Source organism: Aspergillus bombycis, assembly GCF_001792695.1.
Source record: "Aspergillus bombycis strain NRRL26010 chromosome Unknown contig00066, whole genome shotgun sequence".
In the NCBI taxonomy this organism is placed as follows: domain Eukaryota; kingdom Fungi; phylum Ascomycota; class Eurotiomycetes; order Eurotiales; family Aspergillaceae; genus Aspergillus; species Aspergillus bombycis.
The window spans coordinates 87,851-101,867 of record NW_019170068.1 but is presented as its reverse complement, the minus strand read 5'-3'; the positions used below and the strand labels follow the sequence as shown (position 1 = coordinate 101,867).

Sequence of the window (14,017 nt, the reverse complement as noted above, 5' to 3'; positions counted from 1 at the left end):
GCTGTGGCTAGAGCTTGGTCTGTGGCTAGAACCTGGACGATGCGTTGTTAAAGTCGAGCTGTCGGGGGCAAGTCGAGGTGAAGACAAAAGGTCATTTTTACTCGGCGCAGCGAAGCTATTTCTATTCCCTGCTAATGAGTGGCCGCGGGTCAATCCAGATGGAAGTTGAGCACTCCAACGTTTTGAAACACTATCAGATCGTTTCATCATGGCGCTTTGCACAAACCCTCCAAGCCCCTTAGTCGGCGAAGTTGAGCGTTCCGGAGAGAGACGTCTGGGCGATAGGGGCGTCGTCGTTTGGTCCTCTGAGTCTGCCTCGGTCTTTCGGGGCTCGAGCTTTTGTGCACTTGACAGAGGTATGGGAGATCCTAGTCCTGTAGCTGTTGAGACGGAAGAAACACTTGAATATCGATGGCCGAGACTACTTTCTGCGAAAGTGGAGCTTGCCCTTGATGGGGAACGTGATCGTATTTCTCCAACTTCGGGTTGAGTGGGTTCCTTTTCCACCTCATGCGTAGTTTCTGGTTCTAGTTCCGATGCTGTAAAGCCTTTACCCTGCGCAGAGAGCTCTTGGAATTCTTCTTCGGCAGTCGTTGCCCGCATGGAGGAGCTAACACTTTTTTCTGCTTGGTCCAATGACGGAGCCTCCTTTATGGGAGGAGAGCGCAATGTTGGGCTACCAGACAATCCTCGGTCGTCGGTCGAGGTACTCGACATGGCTCTCAAGCGGTTTTCCCGAACGGGAGAAGTAGAGAAGAAGGGTCTATTGAGTTCTCGCGATGACGGCCGTTGCTGCCAGGACAACGTCCCCGCTCGGCTTCGTAGCGAAACCGAAGGGGCCTTGGGTGATGATTCTAACTCGTTTATATCAACTCTAGACCCTCTTCGACTACCATTGGTAGTTATGGATTCGTCGTCCCGAATGGCTTCCGATTTGCTGCTGGTATCACGGTCTGGAGTTCGGGGGGTCGGTTCAAGATGTTCAGGAGGATCGATGGCTCGTAGGCTAAACGATGAGGTGCTCAGTCGAGCATTATCTAGTATAGATGGAGAGTCTTTCGTCGGCGATATCGACCGTGCCCGCTCTACATTGGTTTCGCAAAGAGGACAAAATCAGCTTCTGACTCTGGATATCTTGGAAAGGCCCAGTCTTCTGTGAGTCATGGCTCACGTATGGTTTGGGGGGGGAATAACAAGGGAATCCAGATATACCAGCTCTTCGAGCCTGCCTTTCCTTCCGGCCTTGCAAAATCTCCTCCTCTAGTTTCCTGGTACGTTCTTCGTCTTCCTTGTCGCGCTTCTCTCCGAGCTCCCGGATACGAAGCAGGAAGTCATTGACATCCTCCGAACCCTCGGCGTCGGCTGAGGAAGACATAGTCCCCTTGGCAGATGATATGTCACAAGTCGGAATAGGAGAGGACAAGGAAAGGAAAGGAAAAAACAAAGAACGCCTCCCAAAGAAACAAGCGGCAGACGAGAACTGTGGGGTTTGGCGAGAGGCGCACCAACGGAGGGGTGTGGATGTTGGTAAGGAGAAGAAGGTCAATAATTATTGGGCGTATAATTAACCAACCAGTCAGATGGGCTGATAATAATTTAATAAATGTATCCAGAAGGAAAAATAAGAGTAGCCCGGAGTTCAGTTCCACGGCACGACAGAAGACTAAAGTGCGATTGATATTAATCAAACCTCGCTTCTTTTGTCGTCCTCACCCTTTTCCCTCTCTGTCTGGCAATTTTGTTCTGAGCCTCACTGAAGCGGTGATGAAGACATCAGGAGGAGGGCTGGTTTCCTCGGCTTTGTTTACCCTTCAAGCTGCCCGACGGCAATAATTGTCAGCGATGGGTACCAGCTGAGGGAAGTAGTTAGTTGGGTCAGGTAGTAGATTAGTGGTAAGGTAATGACCATTTTGAACACCTAATCAGCGGCCAGCGTTCAGCAGAAATCATCGGAAAGGCAACAACAAGCCCAAAAGACGGACGCACATCACACGGCAGCCCCACTAGGACAAGTACATCCTTGCTGAAAAGAGGCGCCCGACCGCAAGGCATTCCATTCCATTCGTTGGTCACACTAATATTTTCTTTTCTTAGGCACAGAAGACTCTGTCAAGTCCTGTCCAAACACACGCAGAGCGTAAATCTGCAGTAAGGGTTAATTTTAATCGCTGTAGCATTTTTTTGATAGATAGGATTAATTCGACTACAAATACGTATAAGTAAACACAACCACGAATCTTGAAGTTGTTCTACAGGAATTAGACAATGTTTTGTTGTTCCTCAACCCGGTAGATTGTTTACGTTCCCTTACCAAACCCAACCAAAACGAAAAAAAACCCTTGCCGGCCGTCGGCTCTGATGACGGTGGAGCCAATTTAATCTCATGGGATTTCCTGCCCCGCGATCGGAAACAAAACGAACAAGATGGATAAATTATGGTTACCAACTAAGTCAATTAGGTTTTATTATGGTCGAAATATATACCTACATAGCTCTTGATTCTCCATTGGGTGGTTTCGCATTAGACTATTGTCAATGAAACTTCCGAGGTCACGACTCGGCAGAGATCCATGGATGAGTTTGAGAGAATCTTCTCGACCCAAGAGTAGAAAAGATGACAGCGAACAACACATTAGAGACACCCCACCTGATGACGAGATTCGTTGTCCTGGATACTCACCGTTTTGGTGGAAACAAGCCCCTATCGATGAACCTTACGACACACTGACTCTAAGATCAGGTCTGACCATCAGAACATATCTGAAACAAACCCATTGCATTATGTTTGAATATAAAATGCAAAAAGCAAAAGACAAATGAGATGAATTGAAAGAAATGAACAGAAAGTAACAGGCTGAACAGGAAGAGAAGTAGAATAAGAAAACTAGCAAATAGCAGTAGACAACTTATCCGGTCACAATATACCATAGCTTCAGTTACTACTTAGTCATCTACAATAGTTCAAGCCAGAAGCATTGTAGTATACCAGTTATGCTGCTAAGCTCTCATAATTAAACATTCATCTTATCTCTTTAGACTGTGCAAGTGGATGAAATAGGGAAGAGACAGCGCGCAGGTCAACAAGTGTATGTCCATTATTATTCGGCAATAACCTTATCAAGGATCATTTTCAATAAAGAAATAGTCTATCCTTTGCATCCTGCACGACCCATTCTAGGCCATCATGGAGATTTTTCCCCGTCATAGCACTGCAGGGTAATATCGTCCATTTATGGGTCTTGATCGAATCAAGTTCAAGCCGCTGAAGAGAGTGTTAGAATCATTTCACGAGGTATGATAAGGAGTAAAGGAGTCGCTGGGAGTTAAAATTGAAGAAAACGAAAGAGAAGAAGAAAAATAAAAATAAACTGACATCATGGACTTCATCCTCTGTCATGCAGCCTTCAACGTCAGTTTTATTTAAGAATATCAAAAGACTTGCCCCCGTCAGTCGCTGAACAGTAAGTTAGTCAAACAAACCGACAAAACTAAAATTTGAAAGCGGGGACTGGAACAGTTTGCAGCGTACCTCTTCGAGAAGAAGGCCGGCAAGTTCATCCCGGCAATCATCGATTCTCAAACGATCTGTTGCATCAACAACCCAGACCAAAGTGTCAGTCTTCTCAAAATAATTTTTCCAGTATGAGCGTAATGTCTTCTGCCCTCCTACATCCCCTAGTCCTCACGTAAGTGGATTAGATCCGTGGTAAGGTGATGGCGGTACTTACAAATGTTGAGTTTGTATCTGCACAGAAGCTATTAGCAATTTACTAGACTCGCGTTTGGAGTATGAGGCCAAATACCCTTGAAAATCAATAGTTTTGATGATAAACCCCAGCGTTGGGCTAACCGTGGTGACATCCTCGTTCATAATCCGCTTGACAATCGTGGTCTTTCCGGCATTATCAAGGCCGCTGTGGTTGGGGCTGAGTATGTTGACCAACAAACATTACTTGTTTAACATACAGCATCAATATTCTCATTTCCTTGTCTTTTAGCCGGGCTTTTCTCAGTATAGACAGCATTATGGCGTTGGCGGGGTCATTGTCTTAGGGGTAAATAGAGGTGCAGGTGGTTGGGTTCAAAGTCATAATTGGGGTTTCCGCTTCGAGATGGTGGAGATTAAACCACTCAAGACCAGAGAGGAAGAACGGTAGAACCCTAACAAGACAATTCAGGTCTTCATAGACTCCCTGACTTGGGCTTTTAGAAATGTATCTTACTTGCATTTTTAGTATTTTGTAATTAGTTTCCTAGAGTAATGTTCATACTCCAATTAGAAGTATGATCGACGGCACCTAGTAGGAGACTGGACTATGGGGGAATTTCCTTCTGAGGTGTTTCCTTCACATGAGGCTCTTCTACCAAGTACAGTATTAAGGTCATTTCTGACTGAACACCTGACGTTGAGTGAATTCCTTTGGTCTCACCCCTTGCCACAATCAATTGCTATTGATCCATTCCAACAAAGCTTCTACTGTACTACTACTATTACTAGTAGTAGTAGTAGTAGTATTCATCATTTCCGGTCCACCAATCATATAGTCATATTACTATGGCCAACCATTGCTGCAGATAGAGCTTACATACATTTATGACAAAGGTAACAAGCAATTGTTCTTAGAGGTGCATTACTCTACTGAAGCTAAATTTCAAAGGAAAAAAAATATACAATTATAATAGTACTGACTTCCATCTCACAGTCTTGTTGACCATAATCGATAATCTAGCAAACAAATCATGGACAGGAAGTGTAATCAGACCAGATATCCTACCTCCAGAAACGAAACATCCACAAAGAATCCAGATCCCCAACAGTCCCAACATTCGGAGAGCCACAAATCTACTTTACGTACCAAAGTCACTGGTGCACCTGAAGACACCTGTCAATCTAAGAAAGCGTCCACCCCAACAAAAGCTCCAGATCATTTGCTACCTACTTCCAAACATATTTCTTACAAGCGACAACACAAGAATACTTGGTCTCATTCATCATCTACAAAGTTGAAAGATTTCACTACAGCCTCAGATGTGAATCGGAGTGATCCAACTCATAAACACCATACCCCACAAGAGAATACAGATAACCAGAGTATGACACCGAAGTCTAGTATTAAAGACTGTCCGAAGAATTGGAGACCTTCACCTATTCCTTATATTGCACCTCATATGAGGGAGAGGCGATCGCTACTACATAGAGAGCTTTCAAAAGCACACATCAAGTCGTCTCATGATAATACTGAACATTTGCGACCTTCTGCCAATCACCCTTCCCTAGAATCTGCTCAGCCCATATCCAAGTCAACAAGATCTACAGTGCATCAGAAGGCCAACAGCATACCACCCAAAACCTCGCGCCCCCCAAACGGAATATTAAGTGCGAATGCAGTTGGTAAGATATCCTCGATCCATAGTCAGTAATGGTTTGTAGGCTAATGCTCACTCAGACAGGAAAGTAGCTGGCGTCAAAATGACTACCAGCGAGGAGTCTGATGTAGTCATTCTTCGTTGTGGAAACAAGACGAGCAGTACTAATGCCCAAATCACTCCAGTACCCCAAACGGAAAATATTCACGAGACTCTCCAGTGCATTCTGAGCTCCTCGCAGAGCAGCTACACAGGTGGTAAGGTAACGAGCAACGTTCAACAGAATATTAGACAGAAAGTCACCCCAGCGAGTCGGAAAAATCTCCCCATTGGCAACGAGCCTGTCCAAGAGGCGAGTCCAACTAGCTCAAAAGAAGAAGCGTTGGAGGAGCTTAACCGCCTTCGGGCACAGATAGTCCGACAGGCACATCTGGACCGTTTTAAGGACCTTAACTACCCTACAGCCAATCCTGAGATTCTCGAAAGATGCAGGTCTGGTCCTGGAACCGACCCAAACTCGGAGTTTTACCTATCGATTAAGAAGTGCCGTGTTGCTCCAATACAATCGGCAAGTGTCCCCGGTATAACGGGCTTAACGTCTGGTAGTACTCATGAAACTCTTAAACCCAGCGTATCTAAGACTTATAAATTAGCTGCCCAGTGGGAATACTATGAATGCAGCCCTACTGTCTATCCTATTGTTAAGGATAGAGAGCTGAACCTGTCATCTGAGCCAACTGATGAACACAAACGTATATTAACACAGCTTGCACAAACTGCTGGGCTCCAGGGTGGCACTGGAGGCGAGAATACAGAGTCTGAGCAGGAGCTGAAGCATAGCTGGACAGATATTTATTATGCTAATTGGGAGTATTATCCACATGCCTGCTCTTCCAGCTACGAGGCCTTTCGCGATTGGTTCCGTCGTTGGCTCGACGGCACCATTCATATTTGCTGCTATGCCGATATCTACCACCATGCTTTTTTTGATGGGACGGCGCATCCAGATGGCATACGGACCATGTATATTCCAGACTTAGAGGAACAAACGACTCTCCTAGACATGGACGACAAAGAGTCGCAGCTCCATTGCCATGAAACCGTCCAGGGTTATTGCCACAACTGGGAGCTTCACAATAAAGAGGAGCGTGATGAAGAGCAACTTCGAAGGAAAATTACACGCGAGCATTATCTTGAAGGCTTAAGAAATTTTCCGCAGCCCAGCGTCAGTGTGCTTAAAGAGAACGTCTATCTGCGTCCTGTTGAAATGGGTGATGTCCCAGGACTCCTTGAAATTTTCAACTGGTATGCACACAATTCTCCTTTGAGTACTTATGTCGAGCCACTTGAAGCTGGTGATATTCGCCAGTGTATTGATGACTGTACCGAGGAAAAACTGCCTTTTATTGTTGCCGCGGAGCGCAAAATCAGGGCAACGGCGGATAATAGTCCTCAAAAGATTCTGGGCTATGCACTGGCGACTGACTACATAGGACGCAGAACCAGTGGTCGTTTTACAGCGGAGCTGGAGCTTTTTGTTAAGCCTGGACACACGCACAAGGGTGTTGGAAAGTGTCTAATGGATAAGCTTCTTGAAGTGTGCGACCCTACCTACATTCCGAAGCGTGGGTATTTCTTCGATTGCAATACTGAAGACCGTACCGGCTACTGGGCAGGAGGTCAACGCAGGCTTGGCCGCCTTCTTTTTGCCATCAGCTACCCATCTGACAAAAGACCTACCTACAGCTGGGTTGAAGAATGGCTCAAAAGGCAGTACGACTTTGAAGAACAGGGTCGACTCAAGGGTGCAAGAGTCAAATTTAGCCATTTGTAAGGCACCCCTCACGGATCAAGCAAACATTGCCGTAAAGCAGATCCACTGATTACCATTAGTCTCAATGTCACTTACCTTGTTCGAAATATCGGCCACCATACGGGCGATAGGTTCGATACCTAAATTGAACCGGAGTGTCTGTCCACATCGATCGGGGGAATGCTAGTTTAGCTGATTCAACCAAAAAAATAATAAAAAATAAATAGAAAAAATAACTGTTATCATTATATTCAGCAGAATGCTACTGATATCGCTGGACTTAGCAGATCCATATGGTTTTCTTCTAAATTGGTCGTAATATGGGTTACATGGCCTTTATGTCTTTTCGTTATCTTTTCCATATCGTGTTGTTCTTTAAGGCACTTCGATGGCAAAAACCCTGCATAGTCAAACACCTCAAGACATTACGAAAAAACAAAAAAAGAAGAGGAAGAAGGGGGGAAACGGGGAATAGAGTGTGCTTTTACTCATGAACATGAAAAACAGCAGAAACTAGTAGATCCATGGCAGGTACTTGACATTAGTCCCATTACAGAATAGTTCAAGTAGAGGATAAGAACAACCGTAGACCAATCAATCTATCCCCAAAACAGTCCGCAGTCTTTTTTGCCGTAGCGTATTCTTTCACCGCCTCCGCGGGTTTGAACTTTTTTTTCTTTTCCACGAAAGGACAAGAACTAGTGGGTGCAGCTTAAGGGTCTGGGAGGACATTAGGTAGCCCTTTATCTTACTTATTTGTGTTCATCCTATTTTTATTGAAAAGCGACTACCTAATCTACTTGCTTGCCAGGTTTTATACCTTATAAACCCGAAAAAAAAATGGCACCGTCAAAAAAGCGCAGTGCTCCCAAGGACGAAGACTTCGTGCTTACACTCTCCGATGATGAAAACGATGCATTTAACGACATCAATGAGGACGGAGATGACCATGCAGACAAAGAAACGGCGAATTCAACCACCAAGAAGCGCAAGAGGGACACGGCGGAGACAACACAAAGCCAGAGCAAGAAACAGAAGCAACAGAAGCTATTGAAAAACGGGAAAAAAGAGAAGACAGGTGAAGAGACTGTATCTGAATCGGAGGAAGAGCCAGAGGAGGAAGACGATGCTGGGGAGGATGATGGGGCACTGAATTCGGATTTCGAGTTTGACGTCGGCGCTGCAGCTCAGAAGGACGTGGTTGAAGGTTTCGATGGATGGGGATTAGATGATACGAAAGACGGTGCAAATAAGAACGGCGATAAACAGGGAGTGGACATTGATGAGATCATATCGAGGAGACAAGCGAAGAAAGAGGCCCAGTCGAAAAAGAAGCAGAAGAAGCAGGAGGTTGAGAGCGAAGATGAGGGGAGTGAAAATGAGGGTGATGCCTCGGATGGAGGGATGTCAGTGGATTTCCAGGACGATGAATTGATGGCTGAAGATGCGTTTGGAATGGGTGCTGACGGCGAGGATGAGAGCGGGCAGTCTGATGCACAAGAGTCGGCCAGTGAAGATGAGCATGTAGGCAGCGATGATGATGATGATGATGATGATGCCGCCTCTGACAACGACTCTGTCGCAACCCCTGTCCAACATCCCGATGATGTTGCTTCAGACAACGATGGCTCAGATGCCGAGAGTGAGGTTGATGCAGAAGAAGAAGCAAAGCGCAAGGCCTTTTTCGCACCTGAGGAGCAGACTAGCGAACAATCTGCAGCTGAGCTGTCTAAAAGGTCATTCCAGGAATTCAACCTGTCCCGACCCATTCTGCGTGGATTGGCTGCGGTCAACTTCACAAACCCGACCCCAATTCAGCGCAAGACAATCCCCGTGGCACTTCTCGGCAAGGATATTGTTGGTAGTGCGGTGACCGGTTCAGGAAAGACGGCTGCTTTCGTTGTTCCCATTCTCGAGCGTCTTCTGTTCCGCCCCCGAAAGGTCCCTACTAGCCGTGTTGCGATCCTGATGCCCACTCGTGAACTGGCTGTACAGTGCTACAATGTGGCTACCAAACTGGCTACGTATACTGATATCACGTTCTGTCAACTTGTTGGTGGTTTCAGTCTCCGTGAACAAGAGAATATCCTGAAGAAGCGCCCTGATGTTATCATTGCCACTCCTGGTCGTTTCATTGACCACATGCGTAACTCAGCGAGCTTCACTGTTGATACACTCGAGATTTTGGTCTTGGATGAAGCCGATCGGATGCTGGAGGATGGTTTTGCAGATGAGCTGAACGAAATTTTGACTACCATTCCGAAGTCACGGCAGACGATGCTCTTTTCAGCAACCATGACCGATTCAGTCGACAAGCTTATTCGAGTGGGGCTTAACCGGCCTGTACGACTAATGGTTGACTCTAAGAAGAACACCTCCATGAACCTGGTTCAAGAATTTGTGCGTTTACGACCTGGAAGGGAGGATAAGCGACTGGGATATCTTCTTCACCTATGCAAGGAGGTTTACACGGGACGGGTTATTGTGTTCTTCCGGCAGAAAAAAGAAGCACATCGTGTGCGGATTGTCTTTGGGCTCATTGGATTGAAAGCTGCTGAGCTTCATGGTAGCATGAGTCAAGAACAGGTATGTCATGCCTAGCGCAAATTGGCCTCACTATGCAGAAGTCTAACATGAGTTACAGCGTATAAGAAGCGTTGAGAATTTCCGTGAGGGCAAGGTATCTTTCCTACTAGCTACCGATTTGGCAGCTCGTGGTTTGGATATAAAAGGGGTGGAAACGGTCATTAATTACGAAGCTCCTCAAAGCCATGAAATCTACCTGCATCGAGTCGGTCGTACTGCTCGTGCCGGTCGCTCTGGTCGAGCCTGCACGATCGCTGCCGAGCCAGATCGCAAGGTGGTTAAGGCAGCTGTCAAGGCTAGCAAGGCGCAGGGAGCCAAGGTCGCAAGCCGAGTTGTCGACCCAGCCGTTGCCGACAGATGGGCTAAGAAGGCCAAGGATCTTGAGGAAGAAATTGACGCAGTGCTCGAAGAGGAGAAAATAGAAAAGCAGCTGGCGCAAGCGGAAATGCAGGTGACCAAGAGTGAGAATATGATTAAGCACGAAGCGGAGATTATGTCGCGACCAAAGCGTACATGGTTTGCAAGCGAACGTGAAAAGATTCTCTCTAAGAAGGCCGGGGCCGCAGAGCTTAATGGATTGGATTCTGTGAAGTCGAAGAAGGACAAGCAGAAACTGAGCAATAAGGACAAGAAGCGTCTCGATGACGCCCGCCAGCGTAACGAAGGAAATATTGGATGGAAGAAGGGCAAAGTGGACCGAGAATCTCAGAAGCAAGGGAAGATTCAGAAGAGCAAGAAAGATAATAAAAAGAAGGGCAAGAAATGAGGAAGAAGGAGAGTCGGATGTTGATGATTACCACCCTACGTCTGCATCAGGACTCTGACATGTTCTCTTGCCTGTATATATATGTATGCATTCATGTACCTCATACCTCTAGATATCTTTTAAAAATTACTAGGATTATTCTCATTTGTTACCTCGGGCTAAAGAAAAATCATAGCCTAGCTTAACCTAATGCCCGTTATCTTGGACCTCGCCATGGGGCATACCGCTGGATCACTGTCGTCATGTCACACTGGGGATCGACAAACTCCCCGGAAACTGTCGGCTTGCCGCGGACGAAAGTGGCCTGTTTTGATGGCCTGAGGCAGTCAAGACCTCCGGTCATCGGCCGGCTGGGGACGATGAAACATGTTGGACTCAAATAGTTTGATGTTGAACTCCATCTGGAATGCAGATTGCACAAATAGGATGAAGGAACGGTCAATATTATTGCTAATAACGACTCGATGATTGACCGGGTCCAAAGCGAGGCCCAGTTTGTTCCATGTGGTCCAGGGTACCTCTCTCGTACGTTGTTAGACCACTAGAGCTTGACTTTTGTCACCAACAAGGCGTAGCGGTTCAAAGGCTTGAAGACGAAAAGGTGCAGTGTTAGTCACCCCGTCCCCGTTGCCCCATTTGTGGTCTGGTATCAAATCATACGTCGCTTTTGCCATCCGCTGTCGGCGAGAGAAAAATTGAAGCGGAGAGTCACTGCAATTGATTGGGTTGACTCATTGTGCATCTTAAATACCCTCAATTGCTTCGTTTGCTTTCGCTCAAACTTTTCCAGCTCATATTTTCATTTTCTTCTTGACTGTTGACCTCTCCCCGTTCTGAGAGATTCTATTCCTCGACCTTTTTTGTCTCTCCCTCTCTCTTTTCTCTCCATTCCCCCACTGCGGATCTCACCCGCTAACCGCTACCATGCCGATGTAAGTCCACTGCCCCTCCCCCTCCATAGCTCCGTTATCGTGGAGCTTCCCGTCCGCAGCACTCAACGTCGCACCCTGCCGCCTATTCTTTCAACTCAATGCACTTACAGTAAAATGATAGGCTCAAAGATCCCTCGAAAAAGTACAAACGCTTTAAGCCGCTGCATCTCCCCGATCGCCAATGGCCCAACAAAGCCATCGAAAAGGCTCCCCGGTGGCTGGCTACTGATCTAAGAGATGGCAACCAGAGCTTGCCTGATCCAATGGTATGACAGCTTGTGGGAGCGCAATTGCGACTGATTTATTGCACGAGACTAGTTATTCTAACACATTGGGTTTTCACAGGACGGTGAACAAAAATTCCGCTTCTTTAAAATGCTCGTCGATATTGGCTACAAGGAGATTGAAGTTTCATTCCCATCTGCCTCGCAAACAGACTTCGATTTCACTCGGCGCCTGGTGGAGACCCCTGGCGTCGTTCCAGATGATGTATGGCTCCAGGTCCTGTCCCCTTGCCGTGAAGACCTCATCCGCCGCACGGTGGACTCTCTGAAGGGTGCAAAGAAGGCTATCCTACACATCTACCTAGCCACGAGCCCATGCTTCCGTCGAATTGTCTTCAACATGGACAAACAGAAGAGTTTGGAAATGGCTGTCCGCTGCGCGAAGTTCGCACGTTCGATCACAAAGGACGACCCCTCGACCGCCGGTACCGAATGGCACTTCGAGTTCTCTCCCGAAACCTTCTCTGACACGGAGCCCGAGTTCGCTGCGCAGGTTTGCGAGGCAGTCAAGGAGGCTTGGGGTCCTACAGAGGAGGCTCCCATTATCTTTAACCTGCCGGCAACAGTAGAAATGTCGACTCCCAACGTTTTTGCGGACCAGATTGAGTACTTCTGCCGTCATGTGTCGGAGCGAGAGAAGTATGTCGTCTCCATTCACCCGCATAATGACCGTGGCTGTGCCATTGCGGCTGCTGAGCTGGCTCAGATGGCCGGCGCGCAGCGTGTGGAGGGCACTCTGTTCGGAAACGGTGAAAGAACGGGTAACGTTGACCTGGTCACTCTGGCTCTCAACCTCTACACACAGGGTATCACCCCCAATGTTGACTTCTCCGATATCAACGCTGTCATCAAGGTCGTTGAAGAAAGCAATAAGATTCCTGTCAACGAACGGTGGCCCTACGGCGGTCAACTGGTCGTTTGCGCTTTCAGTGGCAGTCACCAGGATGCTATTAAGAAAGGCTTCAAGCTTCGGGATGATGCTACGGCAGCGTCAGATGAGGAAGTCCAATGGGAAATTCCTTATCTCCCCTTGGATCCTCAAGATATCGGCAGAACTTACGAGGCTGTTATTCGTGTCAACTCCCAGAGTGGCAAGGGTGGTGCTGCTTGGGTTATTTTGCGCAGCTTGGAGCTGGATCTCCCGCGCGCCTTGCAGGTCGAGTTCAGCAAGGTCGTTCAAAAGAAGTCGGAAGAGGTCAGTCGGGAGCTGAGGGCAAGCGAAATCGTCGGTCTTTTCGAGGAGGCATACCACCTCAAGTCCAACCCCCGCTTCAACCTTGTCGACTACAACATCACCACGGACCGCTCAACGTCCCCGGCACCCCCCGAGCCTGGCAAGGCTCTGAACACTAAGAACCTCAAGCGGCGCTTCACTGGTGTCATCGAGATTGATGGGGTTCAGCACGCTATTACTGGCGTTGGTCCTGGTGCTATCTCCTCCTTGGCTGGTGCCTTGTCGACACTCGGCATTGATCTTGACGTTGTCGACTACAAGGAACACTCCATTGGTTTGGGTAGGGAGGTGAAGGCCGCAACGTACATCCAGTGCACTGCAGCTGGTAGCAAGGAGCAGGTCTGGGGTGTGGGTATCCACCAGGACGTTGTCCAGGCCAGTTTGATCGCTTTGCTCAGTGCCGCTAGCTCGGTAAGCCCCCTAACTTCTTTAGGCTGCAATCATCATTATATATATCTCGTACTAACTTCTGTTGTGCAGTTTCTGACTAGCCGTGCCGGCTCTCCTGCTCCCTTCCGCCCTATGCGCTCCAACACCCTCACTGACGAGGATCTGCAAGCCCTAGAAACCCTCACTGGCTCCAGTGATCTTGCTACCAACCTGGCAAAGGCTGCTAACGGCAGTGCCAAGCCACAGGTAGATATTGATGGCCTGACGAGACAAGCTGAAAGCCAATAAATCTTGAGCTTTCTTTCTTCTACCCTTTTCGATATTTTCTCTCTATCTTTTCCTAATTCATGGCTGGGGGTGGATGTTCAGGTTTTTTTTCAGACTACAGTAGCAGAAAAGCAAGGTCTTGGAAAGCATTTTTGTATGTACAGAATGACATGGTACGAAAGATAATATAATTGAGATGTCAAACATTTCTCACTCGGTTGTCAAGTAGAAACTCGCTGGCAAAAAAGAAACAATCCAAACATGCTGTCGGGTCTACTGAGTATATATATTCAGATAGACACCTGAGAGTGCACTCATAGTCTGCGTATATACTCTACAAAACGAGTACAGCCCGTAGCCCTGTACCGTTTATGGACT

The 14,017-nt window shown here is 47.3% G+C and overlaps 4 protein-coding genes across 4 annotated transcripts; 2 read left to right on the top strand and 2 right to left on the bottom strand.

The window, feature by feature from the left end:
• Positions 1–1,033: 1,033 nt before the first annotated feature.
• Positions 1,034–1,909, bottom strand: ABOM_008806 (gelsolin repeat protein; the record flags this gene model as incomplete). The annotated part of the gene is made up of 3 exons (XM_022535935.1): positions 1,034–1,381; positions 1,714–1,753; positions 1,809–1,909. The coding sequence occupies 3 exons, from the start codon at positions 1,907–1,909 to the stop codon at positions 1,034–1,036; spliced, it is 489 nt and encodes a 162-aa protein (XP_022387403.1).
• Positions 1,910–3,130: 1,221 nt separating this feature from the next.
• On the bottom strand, positions 3,131–4,025 carry ABOM_008805 (ADP-ribosylation factor-like protein 2; the record flags this gene model as incomplete). The annotated part of the gene is made up of 6 exons (XM_022535934.1): positions 3,131–3,262; positions 3,374–3,454; positions 3,530–3,675; positions 3,729–3,745; positions 3,804–3,914; positions 3,967–4,025. 6 exons carry the CDS (start codon positions 4,023–4,025, stop codon positions 3,131–3,133), a joined length of 546 nt encoding a protein of 181 aa, XP_022387404.1.
• Positions 4,026–5,470: 1,445 nt separating this feature from the next.
• drs1 (putative ATP-dependent RNA helicase DRS1) lies at positions 5,471–10,532 on the top strand (the record flags this gene model as incomplete). Its single annotated transcript, XM_022535933.1, has 4 exons — positions 5,471–7,197; positions 7,261–7,311; positions 8,044–9,766; positions 9,825–10,532. 4 exons carry the CDS (start codon positions 5,471–5,473, stop codon positions 10,530–10,532), a joined length of 4,209 nt encoding a protein of 1,402 aa, XP_022387405.1.
• Positions 10,533–11,456: 924 nt separating this feature from the next.
• ABOM_008803 (2-isopropylmalate synthase) lies at positions 11,457–13,660 on the top strand (the record flags this gene model as incomplete). The annotated part of the gene is made up of 4 exons (XM_022535932.1): positions 11,457–11,464; positions 11,586–11,730; positions 11,810–13,393; positions 13,463–13,660. 4 exons carry the CDS (start codon positions 11,457–11,459, stop codon positions 13,658–13,660), a joined length of 1,935 nt encoding a protein of 644 aa, XP_022387406.1.
• Between the last annotated feature and the right edge of the window lie 357 nt (positions 13,661–14,017).